Source organism: Agelaius tricolor, unplaced genomic scaffold (genome assembly GCF_023055355.1).
Source record: "Agelaius tricolor isolate 1412-34295 unplaced genomic scaffold, bAgeTri1.0.p SCAF_11, whole genome shotgun sequence".
In the NCBI taxonomy this organism is placed as follows: Eukaryota; Metazoa; Chordata; class Aves; order Passeriformes; family Icteridae; genus Agelaius; species Agelaius tricolor.
In genome coordinates this window covers 5,235,302-5,250,245 of record NW_027269271.1, presented here as the reverse complement: position 1 = coordinate 5,250,245, position 14,944 = coordinate 5,235,302, and the positions used below count along the sequence as shown (strand labels likewise).

Below are 14,944 nucleotides of genomic sequence, written 5' to 3'. Positions count from 1 at the left end.
AGAGGGGCTTTGCCCACGCAGGTGGAGCCCAGACGAGACCGCACCGATGATGGAGAGGCTGGAACCAGCCGGGAGCGTCGGAGAGCGCCGGGGGCTCATCCCGGCAGCCGCGGCCGGGGGGGACGCTCCCCTCTCCCCTCGGGACCGAGCTGGGGACGGGGGCAGCTCCCGGGGCACGGCGGGGACAGCGCTCGGCTCGGGGGCAGCTCCTGCCTGGGAGCAGGGCTCGGCTCGGGGGCAGCTCCTGGGAGCAGGGCTCGGCTCGGGGGCAGCTCCTGCAGGCTGCGGGTGGCGCAGCACCAGCCTCTCCTCCTCCTCCTCCTCCTCCGCCTCCTCCTCCTCCTGCGCCCGCAACCCAGCGAGCCACGGCGGCGATCCCGGCCGGGTAAGAACATACCTGGCCGCCACCCTCGGCCAGCCCTTTGTTTCTCATCTTTTTATTTCATATTTTCCGCAGCCCTGCTCCCCGGCCGGCGCCGCTCTCGCTCAGACCCCGCGGCACGGAAGGGATGCGGAGATGCCCGAGCGGATTTTGGGAGCGACCCTGCTGCGGGGAGAGGGGATGGGCGGAAATTCCCCTGCTCATCACACGAGTCCCTCTCGTGCCCCGGGTAAGCGGAGCATCTCCCCTCCATTTCCCCCGCTTCTCGATGCTTCCAGGCTCTCGGCATGGAAACAATGACCTGGCTCGGTGGAAAAAATCACCGTTTTTCCTCGCATAGCGGCTCCGGAATGCGTGCGGGATTTTGAGGTGTGTGGGGTCTAGCATTTATGGAGCTTGATGTATGTCCTCCCCCCACCGTGGTCCCTCTTCTACACGCGTGCTGTGAACAGACACGCGTTCGTGGCTAATAAAAATGCTTTTCCCTGGGTATAGTCGGGCTGAGAGCTGAGCACGGCTCAGGTGAAAGGCGGCCCGTGTCAGGAGCAGCGCGCACGGAGCTCTGGCATCCCTGCAGAGGACGGGTGCAGCTCACGCTCGGCAGGATCAATGAGCGCAGTAACCATGAGATTATGTGATGTATGTGCCAGGCAATATGGAGAGTTACACCAGCACTCATCTGCTGTGCTGTGTGCGGTCTTGAAATGAGATGGCAATTTCTAGGTTTTTATTAAGAAGCTTTTTGTCTTCTTTCCATTGTCTCTGTAAGCACCAGTGTGGAGTATTCGTGTTCTGTTTGCCAGCCTGGCAGGTTTATGTTTGCAGAATCTGCTGGGGAAAAGTCGGAAGCCGCAGGAACCCAAGATTCCTCTGGCATCGCATTGGTTTGTTCCTGTCAGCATAGCTCATCATTCTTATGCTAGAGAATCGTGGAGTGAGCTGATCTTAGCAGTGATTTACGCTGCTTGGGGCTTTGCTGATTTTTTTTTTTTTTTCTTTAGCGAGGATGTAAGAAAAGGAGTGAAGGAAGGATGATATGGTTTGTAAAGAAAATCACTCGGTGTACATTTCAAGTGTAGCGGCTGTTAAATATGTAGATACAGATAGGATACTTTATGAAGTTATAAAAACAAAAGGTGCATTTGCCTCAGGATATGATTTCTCTTACAGCAACAGGTAGCAAAGGCTCCTCTGCCCCCTTCTCTGCCCTTATCTGCTCTCCTTCAGCTCCTCCTGACAAAATGAGGTTTAAAAGGTCAGCCTGTTTATGTAAATATTGTGCTTTCCTTAACAAAGACCGCTGCACATCAAGCTTGCGGTGACTGTCAAATGGATTTGGGATTCGAGGCATTCAGTGAGGGCACTGTCCGTTTTCTAAGACCGATAAAATCTGGCAGAAAACAAAGGACAGACGCAGTGTGTGCCTGGGATGGATCAACAGCGCCAGGGAGCCCGTGGGCAGCAGCACCGGCACGGCAGAGTTCGGTACTGCAGTGTCCACCGGACCTTCCCATCGCTTGTGCGTGACACAGGGACCCCCACGATGTACAGAAAGAGATTTGCTGCCCTGCTAATGCCTTTCTGCTCTTTCCTTCAGGTTCTTCCTTCTCTCGAGTGATGTCCCAGGCTGAACTTGCTTTGCAGCTCCTTCGCACCAAAGGGAGCTTAAAATCGGCCAAGGAGGATTTTGAGTCTGACCAAGCTCACCCTCCCAATGAAGGAGATTGACTTCATTAGTGCCTGGCTCAGACACCTCTCACTAAGGTGGAGTTTCTATTCCACGGCATCCAGAGGTGCAGTGGACAGGCTGGTCTTTACTTCACTGTGCTCTTTTGCCCTCCCTGCCACCTTCTTTCACCTGCAGAGCAGGACAGCTTGGTTTCCTCAGGTAGCATCAACTCTTCTGGGTCTTTTCCACTTTAATAAGAATATTTTGATATTATTCACTTCTTAGAATCATAGAATTATGGGAAAGGACCTTAAAGATTATCTAATTCCAGCCCCTTTCCCCATTCCACTAGAACAGGCTGCTCAGAAAAGATTATGTCCATTACCAAAAGGTTAAAAGAGTTACTTTGGAATTCCAACACAGATCTTTCCCTGTGGTCAACTCCAAGACCACAGTTTGACTTGAGCCCTTAAAATCATTCTGAAGCAGAGTTAAAGGGTTGTAGAGGATTATGATGCCTTTTGTTCAGTGGTGTTAATAATCTATGGCCTTAAAATATGATATTATAAAATCTCATTTTAGGGCAGAGTACTGAAGTCACAAACAATGGAAGACACTGTACTTAAATGAGACAGAAACCTAGATCCCCACCAAAAATGCTAAGTCCAGATTAGGACCCTGTCTGCAACAGAATCTTGTGAGGGAGGAGTGGCCCATCAAATTCTCTCTTCCCAAAAGCCTTGTGGCCCTGAATTAGAGGTCATGAGAGTCTTTTGTCCTGTAAATTTGCATTTGACAGCAGCGTTGGTAAACACATTTTAACAGCTTACCCCATAACATTTCTTTTTCCTACTTCATATGATCAACTTTTTGGTCCTCTTTCTTTCAGAACCTGCTAAGTGCTTCTCTTTAACTACTGAAAAATGTAATTTATTAAGGCAGCTCAGTAGCTAGTCTTAGTTTGCAACAGGCAAACCTATTATGCAAACAATACTGTCACCTTCTTGCAGTGACTTCCTTCTCCCAGCTTTAATGAATTCCCTGCATGCTACTCTGCTGTAAATTCTCCATCTAAAAATTCCATCCACTATGTGATGTGTCAGGGGAAACCCCACTTGACTTTTGAAACAGTTGGGAGGAGCAGAATGATAACCTACTAAAGTGCCTTGCCCTTAACAGAAATTATGGCAAGCAATTAAAGTTGGAGCAAAAAGATTTAAGCTTTGGACTGCTTATGTTCTTAGTGCTTTAACTTGGGTGAAAATTTTTTTTAGAAGTCTGATTTGAATGTCAAATTTGCATATTTATCCAGAAAACAGAGGGAGTGCTTAATTGCCTGTGTCCAGCATTCATATTTTGCTTGGGAAGCAATGCTTCACATATTCATGAGTTTCATTTCTAGCTCCTGTTTGCACCCATTAATTGCCCTGCGTACCTAAACAAGCCCTGTAGCTGCTCATTACACAAACAAATGGGCCATATTTCCAATATCTCAGAGACACCTGGGCACAGAGGAGATGCTTCCGCTCCTCTGGTGCAGTGGGTCTGGCTGGGCTGTGAAATAAACACGGGCAGGAGACCTTTCTCCTTTTTAATGCCTTTATTAAAAGCCATTGGGTCCTGCTGTTCCCAGGAGTGACTCCCAAGAGTGACCCAGAGGAGGAGGAAAAGTGCAGCTTGGTCCACTGCTCTGTGGGCAGAGCTTGGGGTTCCATCCTCACAAGGGCACCAGGACATTCCCCAACCTGTTTGTTTAACATTTGCGCTCCTCTAGCCGACATCTCTTGGTTAGGGTGAGGAGTAAAAAGGGTCTTAGCAGATACTGGATTCTGTTCCTCACGTCTAAACATCACTTTGATTTGTCAATTTTGTGTTGGCTCGTTGTTTTTAGGGGTTTTTGGCTACATTTGGTGAGGGGCTTCTCCTGTTGCATGCTGGTTCTGAGGTCATTTGCATGCCAACTCCGATGTCCCCTCCTCTTCATGGTGTGGGTGCCACCCTCCAGGAAGCAGCAGGGTGTCACTCGACAAAAGGGGGAATTCTTAACATCAATGACAGGTGATTACAACAACAAACAGTTAGAACTCCACCCTGGCAGCAACTGGCCCAACCTGTGAACTCTGCGACCTTTTTAAAACAATGGGCAGCTTCTCTACTCCTAACAGGCTGGGTTCTTGCTCCCAGAGCATCCCTCGGTGCTGTGCTCTGCCCTGGCAGCTGGAAGGAGCAGATAACACAGCAGCGTTGGCTGCTGCTGGGCAGGGCTGGCACAGCTCCTGGCTCTCAACATTCCCTGCCATGGAGGGGCAGGGACAGGGCACAGCCAGGCCAGCTGCCCCAGACTGACCAAATGGACATTCCAGAGCATTCAGACACAGAAGGTAAGTGTGGGTAGAGGACTGGGGAGGAGGATGTGTTATTTTCAACGTTTACCTTCCAGAGCAGCAGCTCCATGTGCTGAAGTCCTGCTTCCCAGGAAGAGACCAGACCTTGCTAGCTGATGGGAAGTAGAGAATAAAATCTTAAGGTTTTCTCTTTGCTTGAGAGCACACGAAATTCCCTTTTGTTTTAGTAAACTGCCTTATCTCAACCTATGAGTTGCTGTCCATCTTATTTCCTCTGCACTGTCCAGCTGGAAGGGGGTAGAGCAGCTTGGTGGGCACCTGGCATTAACAGAGATATGATTCACTTGATAAAATTATGCCCACTGAGTTTTTCCTCCCTTGCAGAGGTGTCACATTCATATTTTCTGAAAAATCCTTTCACCCAGGATTTTTCTCCTGGAAAGCTGAAAAGCCTCAAAGAAAAAAGGAAAACAATAATTATTTGATTTACTTCTCCTGTGTTTTGCTCCTTTGGAATGTGTTTGGAGATTGTTTATCCACAGGTGATTGTTCCATTGGTTTTTGGTGTGAGTTGTTTTCACTCTTTGGCCAATCAGGGCCAAGCTGTGTCAAGACTCTGGAAAGAGTCAGGAGTTTTCATTATTATCTTTTTAGCATTCAGTAAGTATCCTTTCTATATTCTTTAGTATAGTTTAGTCTAGCATTCTTTAATATAAATAATAAATTAGCCTTCTGAGAACATGGAGTCAGATTCATCATTCCTTCCTTCCTGCCATTATCTGGGGAGGACACAAACACAATAGAGAGGAGATTTTTTTTTTGGGATCTCCCAACATTTCACCTACAGAAAAATGAACCAATACTGTATATATTTTTTAATTTTTTCCCCGAAATATCAAAGATATAAAACATATTTGCTTATTCACTTGCCCTATCCTTTTGGCAGCTGGGGACAAACTTAAAGGCTGGGTTTTTTTCAGGCTCTTGCTGTCATTGAAGCACCAGTTTTCCTAGAGAGAATAACCTCTTTGAAGAGGTAGTATTTCTCTCCTAGAAGGTGTTAATTGCAAGACCTGTAAGCTGAACTCAGCAGATATGGCCAGACACATTTGTCTAGGAGAGAGAGAAAAGCACCTGAGATGTGGAGGCACAAACTTCTGCAGGGCCTGCCAGCTTCCTGAGCCCTGCTCTTGAAAGATTAAGCTTTAAGATTTATTCTGTTGAACCTTCCCAGCTGCTGTCATCTGTGCCAGGCAGGGAGATGTGAGGTTCTCTTTATGGCTGTCCTGGGACAGGCTTGGTTTACACTTGTTAATTCTTAAGGGATGGAAGGCAAAGGATGTCTGCTGTCACACAGTGTGAGAGGGAAAATCAGCACTTTAAAGTGCTCCCAACCTTGATGTTAAAGCTGAAAAGGTCAGCAGGAAATGAGTTGTCTTCAAATCCATGGGACAATGACAACAGCAATGTGCTGCAATACATTCCTCACTCTATTACTATTTTTTTTGAGTTCAGGCATATCTTGCCAATGTTTCAATGACCAATAGCCATGCAGGGAAAAATATGGGTTTGCCATTTTTAAAATATCCTCTGATGTATTCAGGTATTTCTTCCACCTAACTAGACTTTACAAAATCACACAAAAGTCTCTGTTAATTTCAAGAAGTGTTTGCAGAGAAAAAGGTAAAGGGGGAGATGCATTTGAAATCATGTTGAAGTGTTGTGGAGGAGATTCCTGTGCATCAAATGCCTGTTTTTTCTGTAGAAAAATATATTCAGTTACTGAGAAGGTCTATGAAAGTAGTATAATCTGTATTTCTTTGGTTGATATGATGGAGAGAGAATGGAGGCTTTTCTGCCAAAAGCACTGACTTTACCAGCAGTGTGAGAAGCACTGACCTCTGCAGATTTGTAGAGGAATTGAGGTGTAATTTTAGTGTGCTTGTGTTTAAATAAAGGAGTCATGCACCTCCTGTTGGGTTTTAGCCCCGTGTGACCTCCGTGTTGACACACAGAGCTAGAAAAAAATCCTACCATTGGTGCTGTGTTACCTCTGTGTAGTCAGAAAGGAGTCCCTTCCAGGCCAGGCAAGCTATTAACACAAAAAGCCTCTTCCTATTCAGTTTGGACCTGAAATGCATTTTAATTAATGGTGTGGGACAGGAAAATAGCTGAAATTAATAGAAGTCCCCTCAATGAATTTTCTGTAACACGTGTAGCAGAACAAGACCCATATTCAGAAAAAAATGAGTGTTTGGAAGGGTGGTGGAGTCAAGTGAAGTTCAGATGATGCTTTGCAGAGTCAAGTAATTGCACAATAGAAGGGCAGAGTTTTGCAAAGTGGCTGTGCTGTGAAGAAAAACTTGTAGAGAATGCGACTTGCATTTAGAAAATAGATTATTTTACAGATATTGGTTCCATTTGATAGTCATTCCCTGAATAACATCTGCTGCATTATCTCAATAAATCTGGTTATCTCCCACAGAAATGAGCTGAGCAAAAGATTTGTAGTAAGTTTTGAAAATAACCTTTGTTATTATGTGTCATTAACTCATAAGAATCAAACTACATGGCCACTAATGACACTGAACAAGAACAATACAGTTTCTTGAACATTCTGTTCCATGCCTTTCCAGTCTCTAGCCTGCACTTAAAATACAGCAATTTTACAAGCATTTCTCATTTGCCTAGGCTATGGAGTTAATGAGATAGAGAAAGCATGAAGAATTTGTATGGATGAACTCCATTTACCTAATTTCCAACCCAAACATAACAATATGAAAAATAAGTGATATGTGTGTAAAATTGCGTATTATTATTTTTTTTTGCTTTTCACAGTTCTTGTTTGGCAGCAGGCTGGGTTGAGTCCTTGTGGCACACAACAGGTATGTGTCTTGTCAGCAGCAGCCATCAGCCTTCTGATATTTCTCCCAGATGCTGGGGGGTGAGAGTAGAGAGATATCAGCTTCTCTTCTCAGTCACAATGGAAAGGAAGCAGTAAAAAAACCAAAACTTCCTCTTCCATCATTTATTTGATTACGTTCTCCATTTGTCAGAGGAGTAGAGCAAAAGCCCACATGGATTTTGTGAAACACTCATGCTTGTGAGCATACATTGAACACTTCAGCACATGAGGATGGCTTCATGTCTTTAGCATGTTTTGCTGAATCACATGGCAGCAGGAATTTATTCTTTTGAAGTGTTGCAAAATGCCTTTACCAGAGCCGTGTTTCAGTTGCATTTCTTCAAATGAGGTTGGAGAGAAAGTAAATGAAATCTCAGAACCTGGTTCAAAAAAGACATAAGCTCGATTTCAAGTTAGCTGTGTTGATTTTGCTCAACCCTAGAAATAACATTCACTTTTTGGCATAACTCTGACACGGCAGAACACTGTCTTGTTCCTAGAGGACACTAGGAAACCAGACATCCATTCTCTTGCTTGGTTTTTTTATTAGATAAAGACAAGGAAAGTAACACTGCCAAAGTGTATTAACATGGGATAATCTCAATGTCCCTATTAGTTGTACACTTTAAATAACAGAGTAAAAAAAACCTACAACAAAGCAACCCTAGGGGAACATTCTCACTGAGCACTACTTGGGCTGCCTGAAGGAAATGGAAGGTCTTCTCAACTTGGAAGTTATTGGGTAATTAATTGCATATAATTCTATAATTGGCATATTATATATACATATAAAATATCTAATATATATATATATAAAATATAATGTATTATATATAATAGATATGTTCTACATAATATATATTATATATAAAATTATATATAACATAATATATAAAATAGATATGTAATATATATAATATAATATATATGTATAATTATATATATAATTACATAATTGTCAGCATATAATTGACATTATGTAAATATTATATGGTGAGCATATATGTTGGCATTTGCTCTTTTTAGGCAATTGAGCTGAGCTTGGAGGTAGAAGATATGTATTAATCCAGTTGTAGCTGCTATGGTTTAACAGCTTGTACCCTACAACTCTACCTTACAGTTAGTGCTCCAATCATTTTCTACTCTTTAGAAGTAAACCTAGCCTGATTCTTTTCCCAAATTCAGTAGTCAGCACTCTTGTGTTTTTAATGCAAAGACTTGCATAAATAGCAAACAAACAAAAAAAAATTGCTGCTACAAATAAATGAAGAAAATATTTGCAGTTTCTCTGATTTGTGAATTAGTAAAAAACCCCAATTTTTCTGTATCATTAAAATAAGAAAACCAAGGGTAAGGCTATTCATCTTGTGCTACAACAACAACAACAAAAAAAGAATTTTCAGAAATTAATTTTCCTTTCACAGTAGGAGGAAAAAAAGATCAGTGAAGTACAAAAAAACTGCTCTAGTGCCACATCTTCAAAACAAGTGACTCCTAACAAAAGCAGACATCACCAATTTTCCAAAGCAGCCGCTGCTCACAGCCTGGCTTGGCACCAGTCTGACAGTGGGAGGTGGTCAGGGGTTGCCTTGGCATCAGCTGGGGGTTCTGGTTTAGCCTTGTTATTGTCTAGGGGTGGTTTTTTACAGTCATTGAACCCTTTTTGTCTCAATCCATGAGTTTTTCTCGCTTTAGCCTTTCCTGTTCTCCTCTCCCATCCTGCTTTGGGGTGGGAGGAGGAGTGAAGAAGCAGCTGGGTGAGTTGTTAGCCAAGGTAGTTCACTCTGCACAGGCTCCAGAACCAGCTTGGGAGATTGAGAAGTTGTTCTGCCCTAGCATTTGTGGAGGTTTTGGTGCAGAATTTTCTTGTCCTTAAAATACTGCATCTCCATGCAGCTTTCCTTGTTCACTAATCTCAATGTCTGTTAAATAAATAGCTTCCCATGTTCCTAACATATGTAGTAACACATAGAAAATAAGAACAAACCCTTGAGAAGGTGGGAGTACAAAAAGTACTAATATTATTAAGCTGAGGTTTGCTGCAGTGTTGCATTCTCTGAGTAGCTGTCAACCACCACCATGTTCCTCTACTTGGTGAGTTCTGATTTTTTTGTGTTTGCCCTTTTCTTTGGTCATTTATTTCCTTGATAACTGAGCACAGTTTGTACCTCTCCTGCTACTCTGCCCATGGCTGAACACACACAAAAATTGGCCTTTCACAGAAGCAGGGAGGCCCAGCTGTCCCCATTTGCTGCAGTTTTGCTAAGAAGTCTGTCTATAAGTGTCTTGGTTTGAAAAGACAGGTGTTTGCTTAAGAAAGGCAGGAGCCTCCCCTGAAATGGAAAATGTAAACCCCTTTCCTCCGAATTATTATAATTTTGAAATTTAGGGGCTCTTAGGCAAAGATATGGGAGTAGAAAGAAGATAAATAAAGAATTAAAATAAAAAATGCAGTAGTACAAACCAGCACTGCCAGAGTGAGAGCAGGCCCTGTCCCCCTGTGTGTCAGGGGGTGGCACAGCCCCATCCCATGGGGGCTCAGCCCTCCTGCAGTGCCAGCTGTGGCTCTGCTGGAGCAGGGATCCTGCACAAGGGGGGAGTTTTCCTCTGCAGCTCCAGGGCTGCTGGAGATGGGCCTGGGCTCCCTCTGGCAATGCAGGGCAGCAGAAGCTGCTCCTCTGGCAATGCACTGGGCAAAGGCTGCTGGGCTGTGCCAAACCTCAGATTGGATCCAGGTAGGAATGCTTGGCTCCTCCCCTGGGCGGAGCATCTCCCCATGGGATGATGGGATTGGATCAGCCATGCAGGGCCACTCAGTGGCCATGGACAGAAGATAATTAATAATTAATGGCACATGGACAGAAGATAATTAATAATTAATGGCCCATGGACAGCAGAGATCTCCTGGAGGGAGGATTGGCTGTGGGAGAGATAAAGAAAACTGCCCAATGAACAGAGGAGAACTGCCCCACCTCTGACAGATGGAAATTGAACACACACATATCTTATAACCCAGGACAATAAGCATCACTGGAGGATCCTATCACTGCCTTAACCCTCCACCACACTGCCTTATGCTTGCCTTTTATGCTCTGGCCCTCCTGAGGCAGGGATTTTTTGGTTAAGGACTTTTGGCTCATTATGAGTTTGCTCACACGGCCCCTGCAGGGTTCCAATGCTGCCTTGTAGCATCACGAGAGCACAGCAGGAGAGGAGATCCTGCTGCTCCATGGAATGCCACCAGACAGGGATTACTTCTACCCACACCTGTCTGTAACTAAGACATTACTTTATGTTTTCTATTTTAAAAAAACGCTCTTTAAAACACTTGAAAATCCAAGGTAATATGGAAATATGTATTTTTCACAATATCAGCAAACTAAGACTGTAAAACTGTTCCTGATTTGATTGCAAGTTAGAAGTAATTCGAAATACGCACATTTTTATTCAGAACATTAGCTAATGGTCTCAGTTGTCAATAAATATTTGGGTTTCTTAAGATTTCTTTTATAGAACCACCTAGGGTAGACAGACACTTGTTGCTGAATCAGATTCTCTGAACTGAGCCTTGCAGATTGCTGAATTAAGCCTGATAACCAAAAATTTAACTCTAGGTTAGAAAAAAATTCCTTATGTTCATGTTCTATTGGCCAATTTCTGACAGATTTTACCAGGCATTTCACTGCCAACTTGAAATCAACTTCAATTGTAAATACATTCAAGGATTTCTGTTTAACTGTACTTAAGATAAACCTGCCATTAAATTGAAAAATAATAATAATAATTAAAAAAAAAAAAAGCACAACGAACTCAAATCTTCCACTTCTCCCAAACTGCAGAATTCTTAAAATAAAAAGTCCCCTTCACTTCTAGAAGTCTGTGAAAAAAATAACTTAGCAATATGGGCTGATGGCCACCAGATGTTGGTGGTTTTTTAATGTTAACTCTTTCTATAGAAATACAAGATAAATGTCTTCCTGACTTTTTTTTTTTTTTTTTGGATTTCATTGAGCTCATGTTTGCATGTAGATGGTCAGCAAGGTATCACATGCAACTTTTTAATTAAAAAGTATTTAATTATCCTGGCTTCAGCTGTGATAGAGTTAATTTTCTTCTTAGTAGCTGGTGGAGTGCTGTGTTTTGTCTTTAGAATGAGAACAATGTGAATCACACACTGAGGGTTTGGTTGTTGCTCAGCAACCTTTACCCTAAGTAAAGGATTTTCCTTATATTATTATTTAATTTCTTTCAGTTATTAAACTGTTCTTAACCCATGGGTTTTACTTTTCTCTAACTCTTCTCCGTGTCCCACTGGAGGGGTTGGGGATGAGGGAGCAGCTGAGTGGTTCTTAGTTGCTGGCTGAGGTTAAACCACAACACTCATAAATAAAGTAACGTTTTATGCTTGTCACAGGTAATTGTGGTGCACTCTACAGTGGATTAGTCAATCTCTCTTCCTGTAGGGCTGTAAAGTTGGCAAGTGGCAAAGAACTCTTCTGCACAGCCTGCCATGAGTTTGTTTATAACAGTACTGGGAGTATTTTCCATTTGCAAATCAGCAATTGGAACAATGAAGTAATTTTAAGTGATGCTGTTTCTGAATGTGTTTATTGCTCAGTGATTACTGCATCATCACCTGCAACATCTTGCAGTGCTGGAAAATGAAAATCATTATCCTAACAAGTTTTCTACAGGATTTTTCATTCAAGTTAGCTAAAGGACATGCAGATTGATTCTGCCAGCTTCCCCATGAAAATCTACTTCTGCACCCAAAATTCTTCTCATCCTACTCAAATATGGTCCACTTCAAAGACTCTTCTCCCAGAACACACTTCACTATGATGAATGATGTCTCTGGCCAGCATTAAAAACAACCTTTTTTGGTCACAAAAAACTTTTCCTGGAGACCAGCTCTCCCTGGTCTCAACAAATATTAAACTTAATTTGTAACTAGCTTGAGAAAAAAAATCTCTGAAACATCTTTTGGTAATCCATCATCATAAAGGTAAGATCTCTACCTACATTCACGATGACCTAACCCTTCAGTACTGCAGCTGGCAGTAATTACACACAAACCACACAGAAATTGCTCCATGTGCCTCCTGTCACTGAAATCATTTATACCAGGGCTGGGTTGACTTTGGCCAAGTTCCAGATGTTCACCCTGCCACTTCCACTCACAGAATCTCCTGAGTGGGAAGGGACCCACCAGGATGACCCAGGCCAGTCCCTGGCCCTGCCCAACAATCCCAGCCTGTGCATCCCTGGGAGCTTTGTCCAAACCCTCCTGGGGCTCTGGCAGCCTTGGGGCTGTGCCCATGCCCTGGGGAGCCTGGGCAGTGCCAGCACCCTCTGGGGAAGAACCTTTCCCTGATATCCAATGTAATCCTCCCCTGGCACAGCTCCAGGCATTCCGAGTCCTGTCCCTGTCATAGAGATCAGTACTGCCCCTCAGAAGGGACATCCCCTCAACAGGAGAAGAAGATAAAATCAGATTAAAAAGCTGGATGTGTTGAGATAAGGACACCTATGAGTTACTCTCATGGACCAATCATACTCAGCTTGGGAAAAATTAGTTTATTACCAGTTAAAAACAGAGCTGATAAATCAGAAAGAAAGACAGAAAATTAAAACAGCACCTTCTCCTCCTGCTTCTTCCCATTTTACCTCACTCCACCACTCTCAGCCCGTCTACCTCCCCCCCATTGCTGAGCAGCCCAGGGGGATGCTGTGACCTCTCTGAGGATTATGGTCAGTCCCTAACAGCTCTTTTCTGCTGCTCCTTCCTCCTCACACTTTCCCCCTGCTCCACTGTTGTTTTCTCCACAAGGGATGTCATCTCAGCCCCCTGGAACACCTCCTCTCCCTTTTTCTCCACTGACCTCCATGTCTGCTGGGCTGTTTCTCATCATCTTTTCCCTCACTCCTCTTCCTGTCCAGAATTTTTTTTTCCCTTTCTTAAACACATATTCACAGGGGCATCACCAACATTGCTGATGGGCAGCTTTGTCTACACCTTTTCTTTGAAGGAAGAGTAAAGCAGAAGGGGATTGACTTTCCTGATAAACTCATCTCTCCATGAAGAGATACCTTTGCTCAGTTCAGATTTCACATTTACCTAATTCTTCTTATAAAATTGATGGCTTTGCCTTTGCTCAGGTGCTCATATGCTTTCTTGAAGAGAAACTGATAAAAAAATGCACCTGAGTGCTTTTTTCTGAGGTGTAGCCAAAATCTCTATGTAAACAGAGAGCCTGTAGTATATTAAGAGAGTCTGCTCTAGAATATTTTAAAAACATCACTAAGGTAAAAAACCCCAAACTCTGGCAAGCACCTCTCATAAGTTTTCAATGCAGGCAATGAACTAAATCCAAAGCCAAGGGAGAAGAGGTGTCCCCACTTCTTTGTGTGGCAGCTTCATCAGCTCTCACTGATGAGAGAGCTACAGCAGAATATTGCCTGGGAGTTCATTGGCTTTGATCATTTGCCTCTATTCTGCAATCCTAGTGACACCACCTGCACAGTGACAGGCTGAAAAAGCACTCCAAGTTTCTCTCCAAGTGGGATTTTGAGGCAAGAAGGTGCACAAAAATCTAATATTTTCCCTTTCTATGCAAATCACAGAAGTTTGGAGAGTTGGGCAGTTCTTGAAGGTAGTAATTAATATTGTTTTAATTTCAGGCTGAAGAGTAACTTCCATTCCCTTTTTTAAAAACCCCTAAATGCTGCCAAAAAATAAAGGCTTCAAAAGAGAGGAGACCAACAGAGAACCATGCAGTTGACTGTCTTCTTTGGTATACCCTGGCTACACAAAATGGGAATTTGTGCCTTTATTTCAGCATATTTCCTCCCCAGTAAGAATCCTGTCTTTGAGGCTTTTAGAACTGTCTTAGTAATAATTTACATTTTTCACATTTCACGTAAACAGGATTTTTGGGATATTACAATATGCCCACTAAGGATTGGAAAGTCCTATATTCCCAAAAGGTGGAGCATAGCCAGAGGGGATCTGTACAGCAAAAGTGTTAAGGATGTGGAAATCTCCTCATGATTTTTTCAGGTAAAGAGATGAAGTTACATTAGAGAGATGAAAACTGTGGCCTGCCTTCCTGCTAACACTTACAGTCAGTCTCTTAGTTGGATTTTATTAGTAAAGATTCCAGTTTGGGAGCTCCAGGATTGCTCAATGGTGAGAAGCAAAGTGCAATAATTGATGTTGATGACCAGATGCACTTTAAAAGCCCACTCCTGGTTTGGATTCAAATTCAATTCCCTTATTTTATTTAGCTGGAGAAAAAAAACCCAACACTTAGGGCTCCTATTTATTGTATCTAAGTGTCAGTGAAAATGGCACAAACTGAGAGCACCTGACCATCAGAAATTCCAGTCCTGGGAGGCACAATCAGCACAGGTTGTTCAGAGAAACCTGATCTTTAAAACCACATATATCCTTCACTATTTTCTCCCAAATCTATTTGATTTCTTGATATCTCCTAGGAAATACTTATAAAATAAGAGAAATAAAAGAGCCACAAACAATAATAGTTTCATCTCAATGGGTGTCTTGTCCCATCTTCAGCAAAGGTGTAACTACTCAGATTTCTCTTCTGATCTGATGTATTTATGCATTAATATATGCCTGT

At 43.1% G+C, this 14,944-nt stretch overlaps 1 protein-coding gene across 12 annotated transcripts in view; it reads left to right on the top strand.

Annotated features, from left to right (window-relative positions):
• The window catches only part of LOC139594183 (sericin-2-like), a 35,454-nt gene that overhangs the window by 3,457 nt on the left and 17,053 nt on the right, over window positions 1-14,944 (top strand). For 3 of the 12 annotated variants that reach the window (XR_011680532.1, XR_011680531.1, XR_011680530.1), the window contains exon 5: window positions 458-6,369. Coding sequence is in view for 6 of the 12 variants with exons in the window: in XM_071435933.1 (XP_071292034.1) it covers window positions 47-611; window positions 1,553-1,637; window positions 1,762-1,901; window positions 1,980-2,110 (921 nt within the window). In the remaining 6 variants the exon portion in view is untranslated. Of the gene's footprint in view, window positions 1-46; window positions 6,370-7,234; window positions 14,817-14,944 lie in introns of those variants that run through there. The other 9 variants (XM_071435936.1, XM_071435935.1, XR_011680527.1 and 6 more) reach the window with 8 other exon arrangements.